This window comes from Rhinopithecus roxellana, chromosome 6, assembly GCF_007565055.1.
Source record: "Rhinopithecus roxellana isolate Shanxi Qingling chromosome 6, ASM756505v1, whole genome shotgun sequence".
Taxonomy (NCBI): domain Eukaryota; kingdom Metazoa; phylum Chordata; class Mammalia; order Primates; family Cercopithecidae; genus Rhinopithecus; species Rhinopithecus roxellana.
This window is the reverse complement of record NC_044554.1, coordinates 78,415,286-78,431,620: the sequence shown is the minus strand read 5'-3', so window position 1 is coordinate 78,431,620 and position 16,335 is coordinate 78,415,286. Positions and strand designations below refer to the sequence as shown.

The window sequence follows — 16,335 nt, the reverse complement described above, 5'->3', positions numbered from 1 at the left end:
TTTTTTTCAGGAGTCTACTCGTCCATGTAGGCAAGCTCTCTGAGCCCCCCATTGCAAAGAAGAGCAAGTTGATGTTCAATGAATTGCCCAAGAACATATAGGAGTTGAGAGTTCCCTTGGATTAGAATCCTAATTTCCTGAAAACCAGTCCTGGTGGTTCTGTATGAAAGTCACATTGCCTCACACAGTTCCTTCAATTTAGAGCTCTTCCCTCTACCCTGTTCTCAAGAAACTTAACGGAACTAGCAATATCTGTCTGCCAATTAACTGATAACTTCCAAAGCATGAGCATATTTAAAAAGTTAACACGTGAGTGCTACTCCCTGAAAGCCATCACTTCTGACTTTTTTAGGTATTTCATCAGGTACTTGCCTCCGTATTTCAAAATAGTCAGATTATATGCCTTTTTCTTGGATTCTTGGAGTTGAGCTGCCAAACTTCCCATTGTGCAAGATGAGAATTTAGAATCCTCATACCACACTGACTTCCTTCTCCCTACCTCAATTAAATCATGTTGAAGATTTTTCTTATGACCAAGTGTACTACTATTACATTTTCTGAACAACTTTCCTGGGGGTGATAACTGCTTTTATTTTTTTATTTTTATTTTTGAGACGGTCTCACTCTGTCACCCAGGCTGGAGTGAGGTGGCACAAATCAGTTCACCGTAGCCTTGACTTGGGCTCAAACGATCCTCCCACCCCAGCCATTGCAGTAGGTGTGAATACAGATGTCAGCCACCATGCCCAGCTAATTTTTTTATTTTTTGTGGAGACAGATCTCATCACTACATTGTCCAGGCTGGTTTTGAACTCCTGTGCTCAAGTGATTCTCCTGTCCTGGCCTCACAAAGTGTTGGGATTACAAATGAACCATGGCGGCGCCCAGCCCACTTTTTTGGTTACTTTATTTTCTGTGTAGCTGTCACCAATTCTTGCCAGATTCCCCCAACAGAAATTTAACACGTTCTGCTTACTGTTGTCCTCATCAGTCAGATATCAGGCAGCCTGTATCAGTTCTCTTCCCCACACCTCAGAGAAGTTTCTCTTAGAACCCCCTGTCTTCCTGTTCCAATCCAGGCTAGGTGCTTGTTTGAAACTATCTTTATTCTCCTTGCTTTCTCTCTGAATTGGCTGGGTTTTAAAACTCAAAGTTAGAAATAAATTATCTCCACATTTTGAAAGCATTACTCCCTTCTAAATTCCAGTGTTGCTGATAGGAAGCCTGATACTATTGTGTATGTGATGCCAAGTCCTTTGTAAGTTTTCCCCTCTGCAGCTCTTAGTTTTTCTCTTATCTGCTGTGTTCTGAAACTTAACAACCATGTTCCTTTGTGTGGGTTTCTTAATAGTCATTGTGGTGAGCACTCTGGGCCCTTGCACTGTGAAAAACGTTTCTGTCTACTAAATTTTCTAGTATTAGGTTTTTGAAAAATTTTCTCTTCATTTTGTTTTTGTTTCTAAACTCCTGTTAATTGGATACTGGATCCTTTTGTTTTTGCACCATTTTTCATCTGTTTCTACTTTCTAAATTTTTCCAAAATTGGGGATATCATTTTTACTATAGAAGAACCATTTCCTGTGCTCTGCTGTCTCCTCTTAAAAAAAGAAAACCTCTTGTTTCATAGCTGAAATATCTTTTATTTGAAGATGCTAGTTATAGAATACTTTTTGAGACCGTTTTTTCCCGTTTTCCATTTCCTTCAAATACCAAACAAAAATGTTGGGAAATGCTGTGTTTGTGAGGCTCACACCAGGGGATGCTGAATGTTGGTATCGTCGAGCCAGTTCTCTAGGGTCTTTCGTCTACTCATTTCTAAAGAGAAAAATAGGCCGGGTGCGGTGGCTCAAGCCTGTAATCCCAGCACTTTGGGAGGCCGAGACGGGCGGATCACGAGGTCAGGAGATCGAGACTATCCTGGCTAACACAGTGAAACCCCGTCTCTACTAAAAATACAAAAAAACTAGCCGGGCGAGGTGGCGGGCGCCTGTAGTCCCAGCTACTCTGGAGGCTGAGGCAGGAGAATGGCATAAACCCGGGAGGCGGAGCTTGCAGTGAGCTGAGATCCGGCCACTGCACTCCAGTCCGGGCGACAGAGCGAGACTCCGCCTAAAAAAAAAAAAAAAAAAAGAGAAAAATAGGGTTATGGGAAGAGAGTTGGTGGGGAGTGGTGGAGGGGTGCCTGCATTATGGGAGGGGCAGAGAAGGTGGCTGCTAGCATTGCTCTATTCAGTAGGAAAACTTCATGATGGCACCTCTCGTCCTTTGTTAGTCTGTGTGTCTGGAATCCCTCTGATGCCCTGTCTTTAGCATCTTAAACTAGTATTCTGCCTGAACAATTTACATTTTCAATCCTGCCTGCCCTCCCTTCTACCTTCAAGGCACCTGAAGCTTTCTGGGGTTCTGCGTTGTGAATCACTGGCTAAATATCCTCTTCTACAGGCAGTTTCCTCAGTTCTCCTGACACCTCCATCTGCAGAGAGGGTGCTTGTGTTCAGGAACCTCTCTATGGCTCACTTATCTGTAACGTATACTTAATATCTCCCTTTTAGGTTGTTTAAAGGATTGAACAATGTGTAAAACACTTAGAACAATGTCTGCCACGCTGTAAGGAATGAGTAAGTTATTACTCTTGTCCTCCAAAAATGTGTTGGTATAACCGGTCTGCAGTCATCTCTTCTCGTTCTTTTTGCCTTTGTGGGTTTGTTCCCTTTGTCATTGCTTTACCGTTATTTAAGGTTTGGAGAAGGAGCAGGATACACAGGATTAATTATAACTGGAAGTCCTCTTTAATATTTTAAATTAGCTTTACTTTCTTACAGCCCTAATCTTTCTGGGTGACTCTGGACACTCTACTAGGCTAATATGCTAATATGCAGAAGCCATGCAATCATTTTTTCTCTTCAGAAGGACAGCACATCTTCTATGGAGGGCCCAGGACAATGCAGTGGAAAGTACTTTGGTTTGGAGGCAGAAGCCCCAGCAGCAGTACTTCTCAGCTGTCACCTCTGACAAGCTTCTCCAGCGTGTTTCTTTTGTTAAAATGAGCCCCCAAAATGCCTAGGACCCGGTTGCGATGGAGTGGCCGACGCCCCCATTGGGAGTGAGGCCCAACACGCGAGCTCGGTCCCTGTTCCTTCCTGGAGCCAGGTGGGTGCGCGCTTCCAGGCTCACGCGGCGGCGCAAGCGGGAGAAGCCAGGTGCCCTCAACAAACATGGCCGCCGCGCCAGCGTCAACTCGGCTCAGGAGGCCGCGCTGCCGCTTGGGAATCGCAGGTTTGGCGTCACCCGGCCCGGAACCACGTGACGCAGGAGGCGCCGGAGGCGGCGGGGCTCGCGCCGGTGGAGCCGCCTCGGCGTTCGAGTGGGGTGGGGGCTACCCGGTTGAGATTTCCTGGCGGGTCCTGGCCTCTGCCTGCACGCGCTTGCGTGCTCGCGCTCGCGGTTCTGGCGCTGCCGGTGAGGAGCCGGGGAGCGAGGCGGGGAGGCTGGGAGCTGGGCGCCCCTTCTGAGGCCAGAGGGGGCTGGGCAGGGCCGACCCGGCGGGAAGGGGGGTCGCTCCTGAGCCGCAGCGCTAGCGGTGGGGGCTTTTCGGCCCCGGCCCCTCCTGGCAGGGCCCGGCTGTGCAGGTGGCCGGGCAGGGCCCAGGGCCCCGCAGCCCACCGAGAAGGCCCAGCCGGCCTCTGGCCCGCCCACCCGGCGACCTGCGCTGTGGCCGCCTGCACGGCCGCCACGAGGTGCAGCCTTGGAGTTTAGTTTCATCTTCGGGTTTTCTTTCGAAGTGGGAGTGGCGCGCAAGTTGGTGGTCTTCTTCGATCTTTTAAAATAGTCTGGGTTGACGTCAAATGCAGAAATGAGGCAGTGTTGATTTTTTTTTTTTTTTGGCGTAAGTACCCCGAGCCTTGGGGGGAAATCATGAGGCAGCCGGTTGAAGGAGACCAACTCAGGAAGGAGGAAAAGGTTAGGGAGGCCGAGGTGCTCAATTTAGGACACACACTTGCTTTGGACAGTTTGCTAAGTAGCCAGTCTGGGTGTATTTTTGTTTGCAGCATTTTTGTCTTGACTGTCCAAGCCTTTCATTAAAATTTCTCAGCAGTTAAACAGGCCGCTGATAGACATAAGGGAATTATTTATATAGCAGATTGCCCAACTCTTGCATTGTATCCTAACCTAGGATCATGCTGTGTCCCCATGGCTTTCAAGCCGAAGAAATGAAGGTCTTAGGTCAGACATTAAGAGTTCAAAAGTGTAGCTTCCGTCCTTCCCTTAGCTATCAGAGGAAGGAGCCACTCCAAAATGAGACATACACAAGCCCAGGTTCATAGACTCAGCCTCCATAAGCTGTGTTGCTAGATTGAAGTTTTTAATCACCAGTGAAGAATTGATTGTCATAATTTTAGGAGACTACTCAAATTTGCCTTGTTTCTTTCCCTAGGAAAGGAATAATGCTGACAGCATGTCTGCACATTCCATGCTCTGTGAACGAATCGCCATAGCCAAGGAACTGATCAAGAGAGCAGAATCACTTTCTAGATCAAGAAAAGGTGGCATAGAAGGTGGTGCAAAGCTGTGCAGCAAATTGAAGGCAGAATTAAAATTCTTACAGAAAGTAGAAGCCGGGAAAGTAGCTATTAAAGAATCTCATTTACAAAGCACTAATCTAACACACCTGAGAGCCATTGTGGAATCAGCAGAAAACCTGGAAGAAGTTGTTAGTGTTCTTCATGTCTTTGGTTATACAGATACCTTTGGAGAAAAGCAAACCCTTGTGGTAGATGTAGTTGCAAATGGTGGTCATACCTGGGTGAAAGCCATTGGCCGGAAGGCTGAAGCTCTTCATAACATCTGGCTGGGCAGGGGCCAATATGGTGACAAAAGCATCATTGAGCAGGCTGAAGACTTCCTCCAGGCCAGTCACCAGCAGCCAGTGCAATATAGCAACCCTCACATCATCTTTGCGTTTTACAACAGTGTCTCCAGCCCCATGGCAGAGAAGCTGAAAGAAATGGGCATATCTGTGAGAGGAGACATAGTAGCAGTCAACGCTCTGTTAGATCACCCTGAAGAGCTCCAACCGAGTGAGAGTGAATCAGATGATGAGGGCCCTGAACTTTTGCAGGTGACCAGAGTCGACCGAGAAAATATACTAGCAAGTGTTGCGTTTCCAACAGAAATTAAGGTCGATGTGTGCAAAAGAGTAAATCTGGACATTACAACTTTAATTACATATGTATCTGCCCTCAGCTATGGAGGCTGCCACTTTATTTTCAAAGAAAAAGTGCTCACAGAACAAGCAGAGCAAGAGAGGAAAGAGCAGGTTCTACCTCAGCTGGAGGCCTTTATGAAGGACAAGGAGTTGTTTGCTTGTGAATCTGCTGTCAAGGACTTTCAGTCTATTTTAGATACCTTAGGAGGACCTGGGGAGAGAGAGAGGGCCACTATGTTAATTAAGCGAATTAATGTGGTACCAGACCAACCTTCTGAGCGAGCCTTGAGACTAGTGGCCAGTTCGAAAATTAATAGCCGCTCATTAACAATTTTTGGGACAGGAGACACCCTAAAAGCCATCACAATGACTGCTAATAGTGGTTTTGTCAGAGCTGCAAACAACCAGGGTGTTAAATTTAGTGTGTTTATCCATCAGCCCAGAGCACTTACTGAGAGTAAAGAGGCTTTAGCCACCCCCTTACCAAAAGACTACACAACTGACAGTGAACACTAAAGATACCCTTTAAATATTGTCGTGAAAGTAAGTTATTTATACCAAAGGCTGGGTCTTCCCATCTAAACTGGGGGGAAAAAAGGTCTATAGTAAAAGTAAAACTTAGAACTCTTAAACCAGTAGAGTTTCTTTGTGTCGCATCTAAAGTATATAACCTCCCAAAGTAGAAAAAGCACAAGAGACAAGCTTATCTATCAAACTGTCTGCATTAGTGCAATTAAGAACAGAAATATATCTATATAAAGCTTTCAGCTGTATTGTAATACTTTGTTTGATTCGGTAGGGCTACAACTTCCCTACTGCTAACCACGTTTCATGGAATATGGCTACACTGCATCTTGCATTAAATATCTGGAGAAATCTCAAACCTGTTTTTCATTGTATTGCTTTATATGGTGATTCTAAAGTTAATAACCATTAATGAAAATCTTACTTGATTGCTGTATGTCAGGTGCAGTCTGATAAGTATTTTTACAAAAAGTACATAATACAGAAGAAATGAAAAAGTGAGTTATGGTTATTTGAGTACCATGAACCCATTGGTAGACCTTTGTGAAAAGAAAGCCAACAATCTTACTACTATAAGATAAACCCAGGACACTTAAGGTAAAATACTAATTTGAATGAATTGAAAAAGGATTATGTAAAAGATTTTTAAAATTCCAATTTTATTTTTAAATACAAAAAGCCCCCATATTGTAAGTATTTGAACAATGAATACTATTTTCATGTTTCATTTGCAAGTGGCAACTGCATTACCTCACTTTCATGAGATTGTGACACAATATTCCATGCCAATTGCATGACACAAGTTGTAGTTAAAAATACACTTCTGTGGCTACATTGCGCTACTTTATCAGTTTTCAATAAAGCAAAACTAGCAAAGTCGATATGTATTCACCACATTAAAAAATTTGGAATTTGAGCCCTGGAGCTTAAATATTAACTCATGCTAAGTGTAAGAGCTGGTATTAAAACTTGATGTTTCTAGCCACAGCCTGATCTCTTTCTACCATGCCAGATGTCCTATTTTTTGAGAAGAGAATCTCAGTTTACAGCCACAGTGTTTGTTGAGGGGGTGGAATTTGGTTATTGGCATTCATGAACACCCTGAAATGAATGCAAAATTAAGTGTATGGGGGTGGTTCTCTGGGGAGAGATTGTTTTGCTAATTCAGAATACATTTCCTAGCAGAAAGGCTGTGATTTGCTTCCAATTTAGTGTAGAGTGGTGTATGTCTAGTGTTAGAAATTGAATTTAAGCTTTTTGAACACCTATTAAGGTCACGTAGTACTTGGTACTATTAAGTACCAAGCATTATGATAGTTTGGTATGAAAAGATGAATATTTGCTCTAAGGAATTCTTAAGTCTAAAGTGGAAGTAAACAACTGAAGTGCAATTAAATGTACTAAATTCTCTAGGATATGTTGAAAATACTATGGGGACAGAGTAAGGGAGTACTTGTTATGGGGTCAGGAAGTCAGAGAGGAAGTGACGTTTGAGGGTTTGGGGTGTGAAATTTCACAAGATGTGTAAGAAAGGGTACTCAAAAGTACATGGAGAAGTGAGATTAGAAAAGCACTGGAACTGTGAACATGAGGACCTGTTCAGGGACCAGGCTAAAGTGGACAGTTTATAAAACGAGATGGAGCTAGAAAAAAAAGTCAAAGTTCTCTAAAGAGTTTGGCATTAGAGAGTCGTTGGTGATTTTTAAGAAAGTGTGTGGCTTATGATCAGGTCTCTTAAGGAAACCACAAAAATCTGTAGTGTGGATAAAGAATTAAAGGAAGGAAAGTTTGGACTATAATGACCTTAGCTAGAGCAGGAATGATGGACTGTAGAGTCATGGATACATGTTGGATTTGTTTGAGGCAGAATTGACATATTAATGTACTCATTCATTTAATAAGCATTGAGTCACAGCCATGTGTCAGACATAGTACAAAGGGCATGGCATATAAAAGACTTTTTTTAATGGGGCATCAGGAAGAAGGTAGATTTCTATCCTTGCTCCCTATGAATCAATCAATACCTAAGAACTTGGAATCTTTGCCAACTAGGAAGTGGACAGGCCACAGCACTCTTTAGGAAAGTGCTTTGTGAAGTGACCACAGCTGTGGCCCTGCCAAAGACCATGATGTTTTTTCAAGCATTCCAGTGATTACAATTCCTTAACAATGTAATAAATAACGCAAGCAGTACATATGCTCAAGTCGTAGGGCATTGGATCCTGGAATGTAAGAAATAGCACCTTCCCTAGAAACCACTGTATCCCAAGGTCTATTCCAGCTGGCCAAAACATTCCTTTCATAAAGGTAAAAAATTAGACAATAAAGTCCAGATGTGGTGACTCACGCCTGTAATCCCAACACTTTGGGAGGTCGAGGCGGACGGATCACCCGAGGTCAGGAGTTTGATACCAGCCTGGCTGGCATGGTGAAACCCTGTCTGTACTAAAAATACAAAAATTAGCCAGGCATGGTGGTGGGTGTCTGTAATCCCAGCTACTCAGGAGGCCAAAGCAGGAGAATCGCTTGAACCTGGAAGGCGGAGGTTGCAGTGAGCCGAGATCACGTCATTGACCCCAGCCTGGGTGACAAGAGCGGGACTCCATCTCAATAAAAACAACGAGGGGGCCGGGCGCGGTGACTCACGCCTGTAATCCCAGCACTTTGGGAGGCCAAGACGGGTGGATCACGAGGTCAGGAGATGGATACCATCCTGGCCAACATGGTGAAACCCCATCTCTACTAAAAATACAAAAAGGGCGTAGTGGCAGGCGCCTGTAGTCCCAGCTACTCAGGAGGCTGAGGCAGGAGAATGGCATGAACCCAGGAGGCAGAGCTTGCAGTGAGCCGAGATCGTGCCACTGCACTCCAGCCCGGGCGACTGAGCGAGAGACTCTGTCTCAAAAAAAAAAAAAAAAAAAAAAATGAGGGAAGTTATAAAAGGAATGTTCAATTAAATATCAGTTAACTGGCAAGTCAAAGGAATCACATAGCTATAGCTAAAAAGCAAATATCCAAATAGTTCTAAAGAGTGAAGATATGTAATATACTATCATTATGCCTGGAAATTGGAAGTGGTTGAGGAAAGTAAAAGCATGCTAAAAATCCTCATCTTACTTAGAGTCAACAGACGCTTTGAAATTTTGCTATTGAAAAATAGAGCTATTTAGTTTTGAGTGTCAAACAGGAAACATAACTGATAGTATAAATTAAACCAAGCTGAATAGCTGAATAAATTTCAAACGAAAGGTGAGGATGGAGAATAAATGCAGTCCATGTAGAAAAAGACAAGTCAGGCTGGGCGCTGTGGCTCACACCTATAATGACAGCACTTTGGGAGGCTGAGGCAGGGCGGATCCCTTGAACCCAGAACTTCAAGACCAGCCTGGGCAACATGGCAAAACCTGGTCTCTACAAAAAATACAAAAATTAGCTGGCCATGGTAGTGAGCTCCTGTAGTCCCAGGTACAAGGTGGATTGAGGTGGGAGGCTCACCTGAGCCTGGGAGGTCAAGGCTGCAGTGAATTTTGATTGCACTCCAGCCTGGGCAACAGAGTGAGACCCTGTCTCAAAAAGAAAAAGATAAAAGAATTGTGAATGAGGCATAAAAAGCAGGAAGCATAAAATAAGAGTGATAGCTGCAAGCACAAGGAGGATATAAAACAGCTTTAGAGGGAAATATATAGACAATTGTGATATACTGGGAAATCTCATTGGAACAGATGACTGTCTTAGGAAATGTAAATTAGAATTGAATAGAAAGCCTAAATAAGCAATAACCATTTAAAACATTGTTCAAGTAGTTAAATAATTTCTCCGAAATATGTGCAGGTCCAGTTAACTTTATTAGACAAGTTTTTACCTACTTTAAAATACCGAATAATTCCCATGCTCTAAAAGGTAATATGCAGCATGATCCTGTAAGTGGGGTTGAAATATGTAACATGGTAAGATGTGTTGTTCCACTTACTCCCTGTCTCCTGCCCCAAGAGGAGAACTCTGGCCTGCTCGCCTGTTTGAGAACAGGGCCTGGGTATGGGACTGAAGCCCATGGGGTGTTTCTTGACTCATGTAATAACAGGCTGACTGTCTCAGGTCATCATTGTATTGGAAATGTTTTCAAACTCATTTTACAGAACATGAGTATAACTCTGATACTAAAACCTGACAAGATTGCATAAAAAAGAAGCTGGAACAAAATTTCAGTTTAAAAAGATACATAAACATCCCAGACAAAATGGCATTACAGACAAAATGGATTCAGGCAGAGAACATTTCATGCTGTGGGAATCTTCTTGTTGTTGTTGTTTTGTTTTTGTGATGGAGTTTCACTCTTGTTGCCCTAGATGGAGTGCAGTGGCACAACCTTGGCTCACTGCAACTTCCACCTCATGGGTTCAATTGATTCTCCTGCCTCAGCCTCCTGAGTAGCTGGGATTACAGGCATGCACCACCACGGCCAGTGGTGTTTTTAGTACAGTATTTTTAGTAGAGATGGGACTTCTCTACTTTTGTATTTTTAGTAGAGACAGGACTTCGCCATGTTGGCCAGGCTCGTCTCGAACTCCTGACTTCAGATGATCCACCCGCCTCGGCCTCCCAAAGTGCTGGGATTACAGGTGTGAGCCATTGCGCCCGAGAATCTTGTTCCCAAGAGGAAGAAAGACAAGGATGAGTTCCCAACCTTAATAGTAGGACTGTGAGGATTAACCTCCATGCTGGGATAGAATCAGAGGCATAAGCCCTGCTTGAGGTAAAGAGGTAACCCCAAGACCCCCACTGACTGAACCGGAACCTTAAGGGTGTAATGCCCATGAAAGAGGATCTTGTAAACTTTGTGCAGGGACGCAGCAAGGGTTTGACTCCAGTGGTTCTGCGGAGGCGGGGTGAAGGGGTAGGGGGAAGAAATCTGAAAATCAAAGCCCAGACTGTGCCCCACACAGAGTTCAAGTCTTTTAACAGCACCGTGGGGGAAACCTAGAGATGTGAAATTAGTATAAACATTGGCCACTGGCAAGTACTATCTCTCAGACACCTGAGAACAACATAGGCAACCTCATTCTGGACTTAGAGACATTTCAGTTTCCCAGCTACATAGATTTCTATAGAAAAACGGAGCTTTGATTGGATGCGCTTACAGTGAGAAATTGTCAACACGTAGAAGGAAACCTTTCATCACCAGTGAGTCAGCAACACAGAAAGAGGAGCATTAGTTCTTCAAAAATTTAAGATTATAACAAAATACATTAAAATAAAATATATGATATTATAGAATATATATGTAAAATATATAATAGCAAAATATAATATAAGGTAAGTTTGGGATCTTCTAGGTGTTCCCTATCTATCCTCTGTTAAAAAAAAAAAGTAGTAATTCAAAGTGGCAGAGGGAGGCTGAAAATACCACCTGCAATCAAACATTGCACACACAGCTCAGGTGGAGGATGTGGTCTATATGTGCAGCAAGTATGCTTCCTAACACTGAAGCCCAGAATTAGGCAGACATTAACCACTTGATTGCAGGTAATTCTGGGGCGTGTGTCAGGAAGAGCTTGTCCCAAAAGGGCTGCAGAGAACACCTCAGTCTGTGGCAAGCTTATTCACAAGAGGAGAAAGCACAGAGATGAGCCAAGCCAAGCTTCCAGGCATTCCTCTCAAACTTGCAATCAAATATATTTCTCTATATTCCCCGGAGAGAAGGGCCAGGAGTATACTGTGGGGTATAACCCCTCCATTTCCCCACCATCATGCAAGAAAGAATGGGGAAAAAAGGCATTTCCCTCTTCACCTAAATAACAAATGATTAAAGAGGATAAAAGAAGGCATAGAAATGATAAGGGGCCAGGTGTGGTGGCTCACGCCTGTAATCCCAGCACTTTGGGAGGCCAAGGAGGGCAGATCACCTGAGGTCAGGAGTTCAAGACCAGCCTGGCTAACATGGTGAAACCACGTCTACTAAAAATACAAAAATTAGCCAGGCATGATGGTGTGCGCCTGTCATCCCAGCTACTAGGGACACTCAGGCAGGAGAATCGCTTGAACCCGGGAGGCAGAGGTCGCAGTGAGCTGAGATTGCGCACCACGGCACTCCGGCCTGGGGGACAGAGCAAGACTCTGTCTCAAAAAAAAAAAAAAAAAAAAAAAAAAAAAAAAAGAAAAAGAAAAAGAAACTATAAGGAAAGAGTACAAGCAAATAAAACTTTAGGAAATAGAAAAACTCACTAAAATTACAATCTCAGAAATAAAGTTTCAAATAGTAGGTAAGATAAACTAAAAAAGTTCTGAAATGAATAGATCTTAGTAAATTTCCCAGGATTCAACAAATAAATTAAATGATGAAAAATATAAACAAGATGCTGAGACATGAAGAAAAAATGAGTCCATTCCATCAAAGGTTCTGGCAGACAAAATGGACTGTGCACAAAGCCGGATTCCCGTCCTCACGGCCTTTGCCTGCCTGTGCCGTGGAGGCTGGAGACTAAAACCCTCACACTCCCAGTGTTGCATTTAGCTGGGGCAGCCAGATTCCTTGCCTCTGAGACACGAGTGGAAGTGCAATAGTGCTGCCTTCTCCTTCCACCACAGGGTTGGATATGGTCGATGGTTGTACTTGCCTCTGTGTTATGGTGAAGAGAGAAAGACCAAGTGCAGCTTGTAGGCTTTGGTGCTGACATATGCTTCCCGCAGGACTTCTTGCTATGTGGAAAGATCAATCCCAATTTATTTAAGCCACTGTAGTTGGTTTTTCCATTACATACTTGAAAATATTTCTAGCTGATATTAAAGTTTATTTGTTCCAAAAAGAGACAATAGACAGAATGGGGAAGAGGGAACATATTCATTTTTCAAACACACAGACAAAAAATTAGAATAGAATACGAACACCAGTGTACCATTCACCTAGGTTTAAACAGAGTCATTATTTTGCCTTATTTGCTTTATCTAGGTTTTTCTTTTGCTGAAATTATTTTAAAATAAATTACAGACATCATGATATTTAACATATATCCCTCAGTACTTGGCTCTAAAAAGAACATTTTTCTAGACAACCATGATTTCATGAGTACATCTAATGAAATTAATGATTCTGAGCATCATCTAGTGCCCAATCTGTATTCAGATGTCAGGGGATTTGTCTATCAGAATCCAGTGAAGCACCAGATATTGCATTTGGGTTTAGCGTTCCTTAATTCTGTTGCAATCTGTGGTATTACCCTACCCTTTTATGACTTTGAGTTTTTTGAAGACACCAGGACAGTTGTCTTACAGAATATCCTATATTCTTGATTTCTCTGGTTATTTTCCAGTGGTCAGTTTGATTTCCTGTAAACTGAAAAGGAGATCTAAAGGCTGGATTCAATTCTGGTTAAACATTTTGGGCAAGAATACTTTGTGGTTGATACTGTGTTCCTCATTTTCGTTACACCAGGGGGCACATAATATCTGGTTTTTCCACTGTTGGTGATGTTAAGTATTGTTCCTTGAATAAGGTGGCAACAGCCAGAACTCTCCATTGTGAAGTTACGTTTTTGCCCTCGTGACTAGTAAGTAAACTGTGAAGTATGCTTTGGCACCACTGTGAATGTTCAGTTACCCATTGCCCTTTTGCCTAAGATTTTAGCATGCGTTGATGATTATAACCCTAATCAATTATTCCATTCAAGTGACAAAATGGTGATTTCCTCAATTCTATCATTTCCTTTACACTTATCAGTTATCATTCTTCAATAAAGAAGAGCTTTCCCTTAGGAACTGGGGCCATTTGGCTCCCCTTCTGGAATGGTAGTATGTATCCTTGATTCTTTCTCTCCAGTTAATGATTTCAGAGTGAGGGATTCATGTTATGATCACCTCCAATAATATCAAATGAACCTTTTAGGAAGAAGATTGTATCTTGTGAATACTATATTGGACTCATGAATTATTATGCATTCAAATATGCCCACATCAATTACCTTACTTTTTTAAATTAAACTTATTATTTTGAGATAATTATAGATTCATGTGAAGTTGTAAGAAATAATACAGAGAGAACCCATGTACCTTTTATCCAGTTTTTGCTAGTGGGAGCATCTTGAAAAACTAGAGTATAATATCACAAGGATATTAATGTTGATTATGTCAAGATGCCGAGTATTTCCATCACTGTAGGATCTCTCATGTTGCCCTTTTATTTATTATTCTTTTTGATGCTTTAACTGTCCAAACTTTGGCCATTAGAAACGCCTTCAAGTGTCTCCTGTGTCTTTTTCACATAATCCCATGCTCTTTGATTTCATGCTTTCTGGCAGAACAAGATGTCTCAGTGTTGCCTGTACTTTCTGCCGGAGACCTGGAATCCACTATTTCTTCAGGGAGCCTTTCCTAGTTTGTGGCATTTCCAAAGAAAAGTCCAAGGGCGAGGGGTACTCAGTGCCACTCAGTTGTCATTGATCCCGGGCTCTTGCAATGCACAAAATGGAAATGTTTACATATTTCAAATTAATTAAAATATCTTCAACTGATGGGGAAGATCTAAAGTAACATTATATAACATTCCCAGATTTTTACTTAACATTAATTTCAAACTTTTGTCTCTTGCTCTTCAAATCTTTTTTCCTATCATACTTATTTGCTTTACGCTGTGCTGTACATGAAAATGTTTCAACATATGATTATTACGGCTTACAATAAAGTCCCTGAATCAATATGAATATTTATTTGCGGTTCTTCTGTCCTTTTAGCCCAGATATAAGGTTCAAGTACTGTTTTAAAGTCATATGGTTTGTATTTTTTTGGTGAGGCTATGTTACTGATTTGATATACAGTGAGCTTCATTTATTCTAGTTTATTTTCAATTTTAGAGTTCTCTTTTTTGACTTAATTTTATTCTTTAAAATGTAAGGATATAAAATTTGTGGCTCAAAAGCAAAAACTATATAAAAATTGCCGTCACAAATGTAGTGTTTCTATATGTCCCTCCCTCTGCACTCATTACTCGCCCCTTCACTCTCCTTCCCTCCCTTCTTTCCTTCCTCTCTCTTTCTTCCTTTCTCCCTCTTTCCTTTTTTCTTTTCTTTCTCACATAAAGCACATACATACAAATAGCTTTTTTTCCCCATTCCTTTTCTTCAGAAGAGGTAGCAATTTGTCTTTTTTTTTTTTTTTTTTCATTTAAAAATACAAGCCCGAGGTCACTCCTCGAGATAGTGGTCCTCATCAAGCCTATGAAAGGGGCATAGTACTCAAAAGTTTGGGTCGGCCACAGTGTAGACCACTATCCCCATCTTGATGGATGTTTGCATTGTTTTCAATCTTTTGCTTTTCCAAATAAAGCCAGTAGGATAGCTTGTGCGTCGTTTGTGGTTTTGTTTTGTTGTTGTTTGTCCTTGTGAAAGTGGATCTATACAAGTGAGAATTTGTTATCAAAGGGTGTCTTGGTAGCCAGGTATTATCCAATGTCTCTCACTGGGAATTTTAAGTTTGCATTCTCACCAGTAATGTGCGAGAGTGACTGTTTTTCCATAGCTTCATCAGTAGAGTGTATTGTCTCACTATGGCATTATTTAATTAGTTAATTATTTGCATTTTCCCTTTTAAGAATGAACTTGAGAAACTTTTTCTGTGTTTAAGGGAAATTTGCATTTTTATTTTTGTCTGTGAACATTTCATGTGTTCTTAGGGCTACCTTTTTGATTATGTTGTTCATCTATTTTTCTTTTCTTTTTTTTTTTTTTTCTGAGATGGAGTTTTGCTCTTGTCACCTAGGGTGGATTGCAATGGTGCGATCTCGGCTCACTGCAACCTCTGCCTCCCGAGTTCAAGTGATTCTCCTGCCTGGGCCTCCTGAGTAGCTGGGATTACAGGTGCTGACCACCACGCCCAGCCAATTTTTGTATTTTAAATAGAGACAGGGTTTCACCATGATGGCCAGGCTGGTCTCAAATCACCTGAGCTTAGGTGATCTGCCCGCCTCGGCCTCCCAAAGTGCTGGGATTACAGGCGTGAGCCACTGCATCCTGCCTATGTTGTTCATTTCTTCTATATATTCTCATTTTCTGGTTCATTTAATCTATCTTATTGAGAAAGTATAGTAACACCTCCTTGAATATTCAATAGTTTCTGTTTTGTGCAAATTGCTTTTTATTTGGTATATAAAAATATGTTAACTTCTAATTGTGAATTACAGCTTTTATCATTAGAAAGTATCTACTTTGTCATCTTTAATACTCTTTTTATTTTGTCTCATATTAAGATCAGGACCTCCCGGTGAATATAATATTTAATCTATCTTATTGAGAAAGTATAGTAACACCTCCTTGAATATTCAGTAGTTTCTGTTTTGTGCAAATTGCTTTTTATTTGGTATATAAAAATGTGTTAACTTCTAATTGTGAATTATAGCTTTTGTCATTAGAAAGTATCTATCTTTGTCATCCTTAATACTCTTTTTATTTTGTCTCATATTAAGATCAGGACCTCCTGGTGAATATAATATTAATTTGCCTAGTATACCTTTTTCCATTCTTTTTATTTGTTTTTGACTTTTTAGCCTTTGAATTATTATTTTTTAATTTTTTCATAAGTTATTGGAGTACAGGTCATATTTGGTTATGTGAGTAAGT

At 41.6% G+C, this 16,335-nt stretch overlaps 1 protein-coding gene across 1 annotated transcript; it reads left to right on the top strand.

Annotated features, from left to right (window-relative positions):
* The first annotated feature begins 3,210 nt into the window (after window positions 1-3,210).
* C6H7orf25 (chromosome 6 C7orf25 homolog) lies at window positions 3,211-6,082 on the top strand. The gene is made up of 2 exons (XM_010381574.2): window positions 3,211-3,459; window positions 4,436-6,082. The coding sequence occupies exon 2, from the start codon at window positions 4,457-4,459 to the stop codon at window positions 5,720-5,722; it is 1,266 nt and encodes a 421-aa protein (XP_010379876.1). The 5' UTR covers window positions 3,211-3,459; window positions 4,436-4,456; the 3' UTR covers window positions 5,723-6,082.
* Window positions 6,083-16,335: the final 10,253 nt, after the last annotated feature.

Coding starts and splice junctions, on each gene's coding strand:
- C6H7orf25 (XM_010381574.2), top strand. CDS start 4,457: ATGTCTGCACATTCCATGCTCTGTGAACGAATCGCCATAGCCAAGGAA.